Source organism: Salvelinus namaycush, chromosome 29 (genome assembly GCF_016432855.1).
Source record: "Salvelinus namaycush isolate Seneca chromosome 29, SaNama_1.0, whole genome shotgun sequence".
NCBI classification, from domain to species: Eukaryota; Metazoa; Chordata; class Actinopteri; order Salmoniformes; family Salmonidae; genus Salvelinus; species Salvelinus namaycush.
The window spans coordinates 7,279,124-7,293,286 of NC_052335.1; the positions used below are offsets into that span (position 1 = coordinate 7,279,124).

General features: G+C 43.1%; 1 protein-coding gene across 3 annotated transcripts; it reads left to right on the forward strand.

Annotated features, from left to right (window-relative positions):
• Window positions 1–605: 605 nt before the first annotated feature.
• On the forward strand, window positions 606–14,163 carry LOC120024605 (mitochondrial basic amino acids transporter-like). Of its 3 annotated transcripts, none has more exons than XM_038968898.1 (5): window positions 606–1,080; window positions 4,409–4,452; window positions 5,123–5,206; window positions 5,923–6,130; window positions 13,039–14,163. In XM_038968898.1, exons 1-5 carry the CDS (start codon window positions 1,053–1,055, stop codon window positions 13,596–13,598), a joined length of 924 nt encoding a protein of 307 aa, XP_038824826.1. In that variant the 5' UTR covers window positions 606–1,052; the 3' UTR covers window positions 13,599–14,163. The 3 variants fall into 3 exon arrangements, with proteins under 3 accessions (XP_038824826.1, XP_038824827.1, XP_038824828.1); XM_038968899.1 differs by lacking the exon at window positions 606–1,080 and adding an exon at window positions 3,959–4,171; XM_038968900.1 differs by lacking the exon at window positions 606–1,080 and adding an exon at window positions 3,959–4,152.

The following is a 14,163-nucleotide window of genomic DNA, read 5'->3' on the forward strand; positions in this document are numbered from 1 at the left end:
TAGTGCGAGTTGTCTGGACACTTTTCACCCTCACAGCAGTCAAGCAATACGTTCCTCCAAGAGTCGTTCGCAATCTAGTCCGGTTCGGGCAACAACTAGACCTCGTTCAAAATGTATCAAGAAGTAATCTTATTTGTATGCCAAGCAATCAACAAATGTATATTGTCTCAGTCACAAATGACAGCTCCAATAAGCCTTCCATGGTGAGTAAAGGCTCGTAGAATCATGTCTCACGAGTTTTAAGTTCATCGTTCGCTGGTACATGTAGGGCGTCCTCCATGCCCTGGTCATTACTGACTTAAATGAGTCGAAAAGATCCGAGTCAGTAAAAAGAGCCTAACTCCCCATTACTAGTATTTTCGTGCACAACCAATACGCTTTTGTGGTAAAATCGAAAAAGAGGAATCGCGGCTTCGGGACTAATGTGATTGGATACGATGTTTACCCGAAGTACGGGTGTATTCATTACGGAAACCGTTTACCATTGAATAACCAAACGGAAGCAAACATATAAAAACTAGAATATCTATTGGACAAAAGCAGGTATGTCCCGCCCCGTTTTTTAACCGCTTGCTTCCGCCAAAGAAACGCTTTGCAACGTAATCGGTGTATTTAAAATGTCCAAGGTGGTACACACCTTCAATGACAATGCCACCTGTCAAAAACGTTTGTCAGACAGGCCGAGTATATGGCAGAGAGAGGACGGTAAAAATAATCTAGCTAGGACAGCTCATTGAAGTCGTGTAGCTAGCTAACTCTATTCTAACGGCCGCAGATATCTCAACACATATATATTAGCTAGCAAGTTTATATCACATTTGCCTAGCTAGGACTAGACAGAATCTTGACTTTAGCCAGCTAACGTTACAGTATAGCTAGCTAGGTGGTAAGCGACGTAACTAGCTACTAGCTTCACTAGTTAGCTGGCTTCCCGGCCTAGCTGTGCAATTTACGTGTTGCATCAAGCTGTGTCGGTATCAAAAAGTAGCTAATAATAGTTACTTGACAGATCACTGCACCCTGAATCGCAAACTTGTGCTTGAAGACTGGTGATGGACTTTCTTGCTGGCTGCATTGGAGGTAAGTCTGATTTGAAACACACAGTTTTCTAGCTAACTACTAGTACTGCAGCCAATGTTGGAAGGCTAGCTAGCACATCCCGCGTCTGTCTGGTTAGTGGTTAAATTCGCCGATTAAACTCAACCCCATGATCGAGTTTAGTCGGCAAGTGATGTCTAGCCATACCCACACACGCTCGGCTCTGCGTCACAAGCTGTCGCCTTACTGTAGCTATGTCATCTAGCCATCGTCACACCTACCAATCACACACATATACTTGGCCTAAAACCGAAAGTGCTATTTGAGAAATGAATTCTTACATCCTGTAGCTTAGACAATGTTGACATTGACATTGTGAAACTCTCGACTTGTTCACCTCACCCGGCTTACTAGCATTGTATGATGCAATCCGATTCCGTGATATCAACCACACTTTTGTTCTTGGCGAAAGTCGGCACACAAGCCTAGGAACATTCTCCAAATTCTATCTCGCAATGGAAAACACGTGACATCATTATAGCTGTCTGGAACAATTCAGACAATGCATTGAAAACAATCACTCCGTGTCTTATTGTAACATCACCAGTGCGTGACTTGCACTGAAATAGGCGTCAGTACTCATTTTGGATGCTGGTACGGTTTATATTTAGGTGCAGGAGCGCCACAATACTTTTGAGCGAGTACTATTCTATAAGAGAAACAGGAGCTCAAGCAGTATAACATTTTAGGTACACAGCTCCGGTGAGCTCCTTCCCAAGTCAATCACTGCATAACTGAAATAGCTAACAATAGCAATGTAAAACCTAAAGATACTGTACCCTCTCCTGCTTGCCATTTTCTGTTCAGCTATTACATTCCACTCCTGTCATTTGATGTTGAATGTTAGCTAAAAAAGAATGTAGGCTACAGTTAGTCTGGGTACCAGTCTGTGAATAGTTGGTAGACATGACAATTGTTGTAATGTAGATATATTTGGAAGTCAGGTTGGTGCAAGTCATGTTGAGTCTGCTATCTGGTGTCAGAACAAAGTAGCTCCTTATGCTATGTCAGAAAAGCGGGTATTTCATAGTTAGCCCTTATTTGGGTATCTGATTCCAGTGGTCTTCAATGTAGCCTTGGTACTATTCTTTTAAATGAGATTAGTTTATAGGTGGTCAGATCATAAAGTAAGTGGATGGCCCTGCCAGGAAGAACACGTGTATGTTGTTGAAAGCAAAAAGTATATTTCTTCCCTGGTGAAAGGATTTATGATTAATGATACGTCTGGTTTCAGTTACTGCTCCATCAACAGACAAAACTAAGATAGATCTACTGTGAAAAGGAGAGGCATCCGCACACACCCCTTCACAGACCAATCATACTCTCCCTCCCACTGTCACGGATCTGCTGTGGAGTGGCTTGGTGTACTTCTAAAGCCATAGGGGAGGGACCCGCATGCTCAACGTGAGTGGAATGGCAGGAAAAGTCTGACTTGACTCAGAGGTCAACTTTAGTATTATATGAAAGTGTTGGCCTATTAGGCCGACTATTTCGAGCTGAGCCATAAGCATACATGGGTGTAAACTAACCTTCATGTTGGCACCAAATGTTCCATAACAATAAAGTTCTAATTGGAATTACGACTGGAACTGTTGGTGCCAACATGGCACACTCCAAAAATGATGACAAGCCTCTGAGCATTTGTAAATCAGTTCCACGGACATCTCCCACCATTTCCAGGAAACTCTTTGCAGTAGGCCTTCAAAGCAATCAAAGGTGACTGTAGGCACGAGTCTACAGTGTGACCGTTTTACTGGCGTATGCGCCTAAATATTTCGCTGTGCAACCTGGATTTTTTAAAATTTAGTAGCACCAGCACACCTAAAAAAAATATTTTGTTGTGCACCTACATTTTTCAACTTAGGCGCACACATGCTCCTTGTATAAAAAAATAAATAAAAAAAAATCAGCGTAGAGCCCTGATAGGGAAATGAATAACTTACTTTGTTACCTTGTACCAGGAAGACACAGACCTTTGCATAATACTGTACCACTGCAAATTCTAAGTAGAAACAAAAAGTGAAAGAAATAACTAAACTTTGCAAACAGCCCAGGTACTGGTAGTTTGTTCCACTGTAGCTACTGTGGTATTAATACCTAAGCTATTACAAAATATTACCATAATTGTCCCTTGCCTGCCTGTTCACAAAGACACAAATCATGGTTGTAGTTTCGCTGAGGTCAGTGTGTTGACTTGTGATCCCCTTGTAACCAACACATGCCTACTGCTCTTTTTTAACTGGCTTACAGAAGTGGCCTGGCTCTTATTGGCTGGCTGGGCCCAGGCCTCCCACTGTGACACAGCAGGTGCTGCTTAGTTAGCATGAGCCTAGCTGTTCTAGCCAGTCCAGAGGCACAGACCGACCACAGACCGATGGCCAGTAACCAGAGATCTGAAAACTGTTTGGGTTGTGGCTTTTTCATGGGGCCATGCTGGTCCACAAGACATTTCATTTCAGAATGTTATTGTTTAGGAACGGTTGGTGCCAATATGGAGGATAGTCTGCCAAACTCTGTAGGCCTATATCAAGGCCTATAGCAGGACAGTTGCTGTCAGGGCCCAGGGCTGAGGTTTCACTCTAGTCAGAGCCAGGGGAGGAGAGGGCTTGTATTAGGTAAGGTTACACCAAAATACCAGAGTCAGTAGTGAGAGGTCTCAAACTGGCATCGGAACAAGGGTAGGATTGGGTACTCCTAAACACCTGTTATGTAGGCTAACTTGTAGAGCAGTCATCCGGACTATTCCTGAAGAATCACGCTCTCTCCCCAGTGGCCTTGCCAGGTATTAGTCAGCACTTTCTAGATCCATATAGCGTCACTGTCTCAGACCTGGGTTCAGATACTATTTGAATACATTTCAAATACTTTACTGGTGCCTAATTTAGCCTGTCTGGCTTAATTGACCAATATAATCGTCTCAACTGCTAATCCTGCCCATCATCTGGCTTTGTTTACGGTTACAGGTTGTTGTTGATGGCGACAGGGTTTACATTTCCTTCTCAGAAGAATTGCAGCTTGTAGTTTGGCAGTCTGATGTGACATCCTCTATGTGAGGTGATAGCCAACATTAAGGGTATATGTTTCCAATCTCTGAACTTGTGATCTGAATAGCGGACACGGCTATTTATTTGGTTTCTGTAAGGCATGTACAAATCTGTAGTTTAGATTTATCCCCCCTACCAGAATACAACTTCTCAAACCTGTCTGAATAATCCAGTGTAACAAATACAGTGCAGTAGACCAATTTTTACTTGAAACAATTTGATCTCAGCTATCCTGTCTATAATGGCTCTCTCATTCTTCTCTTCAGGTGCTGCCGGAGTCTTAGTAGGACACCCTTTTGACACGGTTAAGGTACGTTTAGTTTTTCTTGTTTTTTTCCCCTTATATGCAAATAAAGCTTGCAAGTCACAAAGTTCAATAGAGTTGCTGCTTATTTCAGACCAACCACGAAAGCAGCAATACGGTATGGTTAGGGTAAAGGGGTGATCTCGACACTATAACAGGTGCTATTTGTATGTATGTTGATGATTTTTGTACACATCCTTAGCTTACATAGGCTTAATAATTGTGGGAGATTTTCTTGTTACCTGTAACAGGGACTTTCTTCATTTCACAGAAAAAGTCTTACAGTGTTAGTAGATACTTCTTCACAACAGTACACTGTAGTAAGTACAGCAAAGGTCAAACCATCCACCTGTCTGTCTCACTTTGACTGTCTTGGTTTTGTTGAACCACAACAAGAATAGGACCCTTTCCCATCCCCTATCAACATATAGCCTCTAGTAACTCTTTGATGTCTGACTTAATGTGGTTCACCAAGTTGTGTCAGAAAAACCATGTTTGTACACTTCATTGCAGTACATATATTTGTGTGTAATGGCATCATACTCCGTATTCCCTCCCTTTTTGTTCCTATGATTTGATAGCGTTGTCAGAAAGTGTTTGTTGGTTCAGGAGGGATGCTGATTGGCCATCCAGGTTCTATTTTTACCTTTGACACAAACCTGTGTTTGTATTGCAGGTGAGACTACAGGTCCAAAATGTGGACAAGCCTCTTTACCGCGGGACCTACCACTGTTTCCAGTCCATCGTACGGCAGGAGTCAGTAAGTCCTACATACATCTTTATCATTTAGTGGAAACTGTCTCCGATTTTTATATTTCAACAGGTGATTGTCACCCATGTCAAGTTATTTGGTAGATTGTAACCCTATAGGCTACAGTTTTGTTTGACACTTAGGCCACTCTCTTATCAGCACAAGCACATTGAGGTATGCTCTGCTTGAGTTATTCAGAGGTTATGGCTCATTGGGTCTCTTGGCCTAAAGATGTTTTGGCATTTGTTGTGGTGTTATTGAGAGCAGTGTGTCCTGGGGGCTGATCCTGTCTGTCAGATGAACCGGTCTGGTCTTGTGACTGAATGGGATGCCATTGCTATGGGCCAGCTGAAATACTCACAGGGCTGGAATAGGGTGGAATAGAAGGGGCACTGGTAAGGGTATTGGGGAATAAGTACTTTGGTTTGTTTTCTCTTATAGATGGCTTATAAACGGTGTAAAAAAAATAAAAAAATAAAAACATTATCTGCTTCAATATTGTGGGTTCTATCAATGTTATTGTCTAGATCAGTTCGAATCCCATATTTGATTTATTTAGAATTATGTGGCTCCCTTTAAATACACAAGAGTCCATAGCCTTGAACAGTCTCTTTCTAATGCCTCTACTTTTACTTTTCTTTCTCTACCTGCCCCATCTCGCCATCCTTCACCCTCCATCTCCCCTTCCCTTTCGCCTTCCCATCCCTTTCCTCCTCCCTACCCAGATGTTTGGGCTGTACAAAGGCATCGGCTCCCCCATGATGGGCTTAACCTTTGTCAATGCCATAGTGTTTGGAGTGCAGGGCAACACCATGCGTTACCTGGGCCATGACACCCCTATGAACCAGTTCCTGGCTGGAGCCGCAGCTGGGGCAATACAGTGTGTCATCTGCTGCCCCATGGAGTTGGCCAAGACACGCATGCAGATGCAAGGTAGGGATTACCAAAATAATGGGCTTTTACATAGAAAGAGTGGCGACAACTACCATTCTCTCCAACTGCTTAAAGGTCCAATGCAGCTCTTTTGATCTCAATATCAAATAATTTCTGGGTAACAATGAAAGTACCTTACTGTGATTGTTTTAAATGAAAATGGTAAAAAATAAACAAAAAGAGCAATTTCTCAAGCAAGCATTTAGCTAAGACTTTCTGGGAGTGGAGTGGAGAGAACTGAAAACTAGCTGTTATTGGCAGAGATGTTTGTAACTCTTTCTTATTGGCCAATACTCCATCCCACCAAAACAGGCAGACATTTCAGGCAGTCTTTTCAAATGACTCTTACATTAAAAAGGCATTATCATTTTCTAAATTTCACAGTATTATTCCAACCTCATAGTGTGGAAATATATATAAAATACATGAAAATCATGTATCGATATCAATATGAGTGAGGTACAGTGCATTCAGAAAGTATTCAGACCCCTTGACTTTTTCCACATGTTGTTACATTACAGCCTTATTCTAAAATGGATTAAATTGTATTTTTTCCCTCATCATTCTACACACAATACCCCATAATGACAAAGCAAAAAGTAGGTTTTGTAAAAAAAAATAGCAAATTTCTTCTTTGACCCTACAAGCTTTATTTGGGTAGTTTCTCCCAGGACTCTCCAGAGATGTTCAATCGGGTTCAAGTCAGGGTTCTGGCTGGGCCACTCAAGGACATTCAGAGACTGGTCCCGTAGCCACTCCTGCGTTGTCTTGGCTGTGTCTTTAGGGTCATTGTCCTGTTAGAAAGTGTACGTTCGGCCCAGTTTGAGGTCTTAACCTGCTCCAGAGCACTTTTCATCGAGGATCTCTCTGTACTTTGCGGCGTTCATCTTTCCCTCGATCCGGACTAGTCTCCCAGTCCCTGCCGCTGAAAAAACATCCCCACAGCATGATGCTGCCACCACCATGCTTCACCGTAGGGATGGTGCCAGGTTTCCTCCAGACGTGACGCTTGGCATTCAGGCCATAGAGTTCAATCTTGGTTTCATCAGACCAGAGAGTCCTTTAGGTACCTTTTGGCAAACTCCAAGTGGGCTGTCATGTGCCTTTTTACTGAGGCGTGGCATCTGTCTGGCCATTCTACCATAAAGGCCTGATTGGTGGAGTGCTGCAGAGATGGTTGTCCTTCTGGAAGGTTCTCCCATCTCCACAGAGGAACTCTGTAGTGCCGTCAGAGTGACCATCGGGTTCTTGGTTACCTCCCTGACCAAGACCCTCCTCCCCCGATTGATCAGTTTAGCCGGACGACCAGCTCTAGGAAGTGTCTTGGTGGTTCCAAAATTCTTCCATTTAAGAATAATGGAGGCCACTGTGTTCATTTACCGGCGAGATGTCTGGGATCACCTCCTGGCTGTCCACCTATCCCGTGGACGTGATTAAGTCTAGCCTCCAGGTGGGCGTAGTCTAGCAGTACAACAGCTTCGCTGAGGAGGGAGGGGCACAGAGTGTTCACGCAAGGACTCACCTCCACCCTGCTCAGGGCGTATCCCATCAATGCTGCCACTTTCACAACAATCATGCTGTTGCTGCTGTATGCACAGGGGGTGAAAGAAGGCCCCAAGGACTGTGAGCCGGGGCCCCCCGTCACAGCTCACTACACACAGCTACAGCAGCAGGCCCAAGCCTCCAGCCTGTGACCTGAGTCTGGAGGTGTTACTCCCACCTGAGCTGCTCTACTGTGGGGTGGGGGAGGTAGTGGTCCAATGCCCTTTGAATCTCTGAGTATGGAAACCCATAGGCTCCGGATTCCTGATCTATAGATACGCAGTGTGAGACTATAAATCTAATTTACTCTGGGCGGGTTTATTTCCTGCCTAATGACGTTAGCATTTTAACTGAAATGGAGATGTCGAAGCACTGATATATTTGAAAGATGAGATCAAGAAACAAAATGGAATTTAATGAGAGACAGAGGTTGAACCCCAAACGTGATCTGCCCCTTATGTCGGACCTTTTTGTATTTCTTCCAGAAACCAAAAGCGTTAAGGTTATGGTTATGTCACTGGAACTAACTGGTACAGCCACAAGCCTACTAACTAGCACGGTATGATCTGATTATGCAGTTTATTCTCGTATAGCTCTGTCCTCCTTGCACAGTTACTATTCAGTAGTCTACGTTGGCCTGTAAGGAGATTTATATGTACTGTCGAGTAGTAGTTGAACTAAAGCACTTCTCATGTCTAAACTGAAACACAACATATACTGTACCTGAGCGATATCTGAATGCTGAAGGAAAGCCCAGAATGTGATGTTTTGTGTTTGAACACAAGTGTTAATCACTGTTAGAGTTGGCAACAATGTCATGTTTTTTGTGTTTTACTGAATAATGTGAAGTTTGGTGTTTTACTTGTGTGTAAGTGTGAGCTTAATTTTACTTTACTCTATAAATATCGCAAATGCTGGAGTGAGGATTTTTGTTTGTGTAATGTTAGCTTCATGCATGTTTGCTCAGTATCCGAATGTTGTTGTTATTATTAGTTGAGCCTGAATGCTACTATCGTTGCTGTTAACTAATCTAGTTGTTCTCTTGGACTGATAAGCCATTGGCTCTCCTCATCCTGTGTTCTTTAGTGTATCTGTTACTGTTAACTCCTGGCCATTAGAGGGTTTGTAATTGGGTGTTTATGTCTATTTTTTACTGGTTTGTGAGCAACTGAGTAGTATTTCCACATTTTGGCAGATCTCTCTCCTATATGTATGATGGGAACATTTGTAAGTTCTTGTATGAGGGTATTCATATAGTAGGCTACATACACAGTACCTGTCACAAGTTTGGACACCAACTCATTCAAGGGTTTTTCTTTATTTTTACTATTTTCTACATTGTAGAATAATAGTTGTCTTCGCTATGAAATAACACATGGAATCATGTAGTAATCAAAATGTTATTTTAGATTCTTCAAAGTAGCCACCCTTTGCCTTAATGATAGCTTTGCACACTCTTTGCATTCTCTCAACCAGCTTCATGAGGTAGTCACCTGGAATGCATTTCAATTAACAGGTGTTAAAAGGACATTTGTGCAATTTCTTTCCTTTTTAATGCATTTGAGCCAATCCGTTGTGTTGTGACAAGGTACGGGTGGTATACAGAAGATAGCCCTATTTGGTAAAAGACCAAGTCCATATTATGGCAAGAACAGCTCAAATAAGCAAAGAGAAATGACAGTCCATCATTACTTTAAGACATGAAGGTCAGTCAATCTGGAAAATTCAGAGAACTTTGAAAGTTTCTTCAAGTGCAGTGCAAAAACCATCAAGTGCTATGGGTAAACTGGCTCTCATGAGAACCGCCACAGGAAAAGAAGACCCAGAGTTACTTCTGCTGCAGAGGATTAGTTCATTAGCTGCACCTCAGATTGCAGGCCAAATAAATGCTTCACAGAGTTCAAATAACGGACACATCTTAACATCAACTGTTTTGAGGCGACTGTGTGAATCAGCCCTTTATGGTCGATTTGCTGCAAAGAAACCACTAAAGAACACCAATAATAAGAAGAGACTTGCTTGGGCCAAGAAACGCGAGCAATGGACATTAGACCGGTGGAAATCTGTGCTTTGGTCTGACGAGTCCAAATTTGAGATTTTTGGTTCCAACCGCCATGGTTTTGTGAGACGCAGAGTAGGTGAACGGATGCTCTCCGCATGTGTGGTTCCCACCGTGAAGCATGGAGGAGGAGGTATGATGGTCTGGGGGTGCTTTGCTGGTGACACTGGTTTATTTAGGAGTCAAGGCGCACTTAACCAGCATGGCTACCACAGCATTCTGCAGCGATACGCCATCCCATCTGGTTTGCGCTTAGTCCCACTATAATTTGTTTTTCAACAGGACGTGCATGGAAACCTGGTTTATGACATAATGGAATGCTCTAAAACTCCCACTATGACAATGGCGTTAGCCGCATCTCTCTGGCCACTACGACATAATGACATTCCCCGCACCTCTCTGATTCATTTGGGTTAAATGCGGAAGACACATTTTGGTTGAATGCATTGTTGTGCAGCTGACTACATATTCCCTTTCCCTAAAACGGCCGCAATGACATAATGACGTTCTCTTAAAGAGTCACTATGACATCATAATGACTGTCTCTAAAATACCGGTATCCACTATGACATTGTACTGAATTGTTGAATGTAACAATATTCTGGTTGGTTAGGGGTTGTTTGCTGCTTGGATAAAACAGCCACAACCCTTGTAATGCTGCTGTCCTGCAGTCTCCTGAATTGTGGTTGTGGAGTAATGGGGGGAAAGAAATATTGAGTGGAATTCAGTATGCCAATCAGACTTTCCAGTGCTAACTGTTCATTTCACCTCTTTTATATACTGTCTCATGTCATGTGTTTATGTAACCATAATGTTTTATTGTATTCATTTTAATATTCTCATACTCCTTCAGTCCTAGACCCAACTGAGGCTAAAGTTAACAACTAGCAATTGCAAATAATTTGGACTCTAGCTCTGTGGCAAGATGCAATATGTACCAGGTATGTCAGATAATCTGATATATCATTTAAAAAGGGGAAGGAACATTTTTCAATCTCAATTAGTTTTGGTGTCCTCAATGTTTGAGTCTCTCTTGTGGGTTTAGGTTTGCTGTTACAAAGATGAGCTTGAAAAATAGATAAATCAAAAGATGGAGACACTGATATTTTTGTAACAAACTAATGGTTGATAGATGTGGTAGCCCCACTCCTTTACTTTGAACTGCAGCATTGATTTGATTTTGAACAGGTATAAAACCAAGGCTGGCGATTTACTGTCACTTGCAGTTCTGGAATGTTTGCTCACAAGTATAATTCATTGTCTTATCCCTTTTGATGACCTGGATGGACTCGTGATCCTTCCTTAACCCATAGGAAGTCTTACCAAGTTGACTACTTCAGTGGCGAAAGTCGTCAATGGCGCTGTCCATGCTAAAACTGGCTTTTGGGCACTAGTCCTCTACCTCTATATCAGTGCCACCATGATGCGACTGCTTGGCAACTCCTCAACCTTACTACTACCTGGACAATGTGACAGCTGTTTGGGCAGTACAAAAGCATCGGCTCTCCCATGATGGGCCGAACCTTCATCAACGCCATTGTGTTTGGATTGCGTATATTGGCATTCCATGACACCCCTATGAACCAGTTCCTGGTCGGGGTTTCAGCCGGTGCCATCCAGTGTGTCATCTGCTGCCCCGTGGAGCTGGCCAAGATACTCTACCTTGTATCTACATGAGTGTATCACCTGAATAAAGTGCTTTACTGGCCCAGATACTTATACAGATGCAAGGTATCACCATAACACAGAGCTTTTCCGTACTATGAAAAAAGACTACTACCATGCTCTCTGACAGCTAAAAACAGTCTGAAGAAGAAAATGGTCATCCATTGTGCACATTTTGTATGGCTAGGGTGAAACCAGGTCATCACCTAAGGTACCACTCTGGGCAGATGGAGGCTAAAGATGGAGAGAAGGAGTTCTGGAAGACATTTGGAGGAGCTGTAAGAAGAGGCCTCTGGTGAACGTTCACACTGCTGGTGAATGTGGTCTTCTAACCATACCAGATGGGCAGAGGAAGGGAGATGCTGTCTTGGTATCATAATCATCTGCGTCTTTTGCTACACGATCTTTGTTAAACTGTAAAGGGTAAAGAAGAGAGCAAGAGCATGACGGCGAGCTGAACCAGTGTGCGTCGCGCGCTACACTGCTTCCTGACTTTTTATACTGAACAAACACTGCATTTAAACAGGCAGCCCAATTGTGATTTTTCTTTCTTTCATTTTTTCAAAAGATCAGAATTGGTGTGCCTGTGAAATTGAAAGTGTCATATTGTAACGGCTTTCGTACTCTTCGTCTGAGGAGGAGTAGGAAATATCGGATCAATGTGCAGCGTGGTACGTATCCATAATATATTTTAATAGAATGAATCCAAAAAGAACAAGAGAATCAAAATGAAAACCGAAACAGTCCCGAATGGTGAAAACACTGAAACGGAAACAACCACACACAATGGAAAACAGGCTACCTAAATATGGCTCCCAATCAGAGACAACGATAAACAGCTGCCTCTGATTGGGAACCACACCAGGCCAAACACATAGAAAACAAACAACCTAGAAAAAAGAACAGACTGCCCACCCCAACTCACGCCCTGACCAACATAACACAAAGACATTTAAAAAGAAACTAAGGTCAGAACGTGACACATATGACCTGAAGTTGACATTTGCTTGTTGTCTAAGTTCAGAGTGTTCTTTATTTTGGCATGTTGGAACCACATTTGACCCTTTTAAAATTAGTGGGAGATGGTAGAGTGTGGCTGGAGTTTTAATCGCGGTTGATCGCTTCAAAACTGTTCGAAGGTAGAGAATGGTTAGCACTGAGGGGGGTTTCCATAGGAGGCGGCATCATTTGATTATAAAAGGGAGGATGATAAATGATTCCTTCTTTTTTTGGATGCTGAAGATCGGCTGGACTTGTTGGTCACTGAATGGGTTAAAGAGCATGAAAACGATGTAAACCATATGCCGTGGCCATCTCAGTCACCAGATCTCAACCCAATTGAACACATATGGGAGATTCTGGAGGGGTGCCTGAGAATGTTTTCCACCACCATCAACAAAACTCCAAATGATGGAATTTAGCATCCCTCCAATTGAGTTCCAGAAACTTGTAGAATCTATGCCCAGTTGGATTGAATCAGTTCTCGCTCATGCTGGCCCAATGCTCTATTAAAACACTTTATGTTGGTGTTTCCTTTATTTTGGCAGTTACCTGTATATGCTTATGAATTCATGAACAAGTATTTGACCTGTTTTGGCAACCTTCATGTATTAAAACTTTATTTTTCTACTGTGTTACTAAGGCACTGGGGAGAAGAAGTCCAAGAGGAAGCTGTACAAGAATTCCCTGGACTGTCTAGCACATATCTACAAGCGGGAGGGGCTGCGGGGCGTGAACCGCGGCATGGTCACCACATTGATCCGAGAGACCCCCTGCTTTGGAGTCTACTTCCTGACTTACGACATCCTGACCCGCTCCATTGGCTGCGAGCCCGGCGACCGTTACATGATCCCCAAGCTGCTATTTGCCGGCGGAATGTCCGGGGTCACCTGCTGGCTGTCCACCTATCCTGTGGACGTGATTAAGTCCCGCCTCCAGGCGGACGGGGTGGGCGGAGTCTACCAGTACAGCAGCATCGCTGACTGCGTGCGGAAGAGTGTGAAGAGGGAGGGGCTCATAGTGTTCACGAGAGGTCTCACCTCCACCCTGCTCAGGGCTTTTCCCGTCAACGCTGTCACATTTGCCACAGTCACTCTGGTGCTGATGTACGCACGGGGGGTGGAGGGGCCCAAGGACAGTGAACCCGCGACCCCCGTCACAACTCACCACACACAGCAGCAGGCCCAAGCCTCCAGCCTGTGACCTGAGTCTGGAGGTGTTACACCCACCTGAGCTGCTCTACTGTGGGGTGGGGTGGGGGAGGGAGGGAAACCCATAGGGCCAAATGCACTTTGAATCTATGGAAGCACACAGACTCCTGATTCAGCTGTATGTATATCTATAGATATGCAGTGTCTCTACTTGACTTGTAAATATAATTTACTCAAAGCACTGATATCGTTGGAAGATGAGATAAAGAAAGACAATTGAATGTAGTGAGACAGTACGGTACGACCATAAGTCCACTAACTAGGACTGTAATCCAATCAAATTTTATGTGTCACGTACTTTGTAGACAACAGGTGAAATGCTTACTTACGGGTCCTTTTCCCAGCAATGCAGATTTAAAGATAATATATATTTATTAAATAAAGAATAAAAATAGGGACATGGGGAATAAATACACAGTAAATAACATAAGAATAATGATTCAAAATAACATGGCACTATACAAACGATGTGCAGGGGTACTAGATAATTGAGGTACAGTTTAAGTCGGAAGTTTACATACACCTTAGCCAAATACGTTTAAACTCAGTTTTTCACA

What these genes read in the sequence shown, in the direction of transcription:
- LOC120024605 (XM_038968898.1), top strand. Translation starts at nt 1,053, where the DNA reads ATGGACTTTCTTGCTGGCTGCATTGGAG. An exon ending in TCTTGCTGGCTGCATTGGAG is followed by an intron (nt 1,081 to 4,408) that starts GTAAGTCTGATT and finishes TCTTCTCTTCAG; the next exon opens with GTGCTGCCGGAGTCTTAGTA. An exon ending in CCATCGTACGGCAGGAGTCA is followed by an intron (nt 5,207 to 5,922) that starts GTAAGTCCTACA and finishes CTCCCTACCCAG; the next exon opens with ATGTTTGGGCTGTACAAAGG.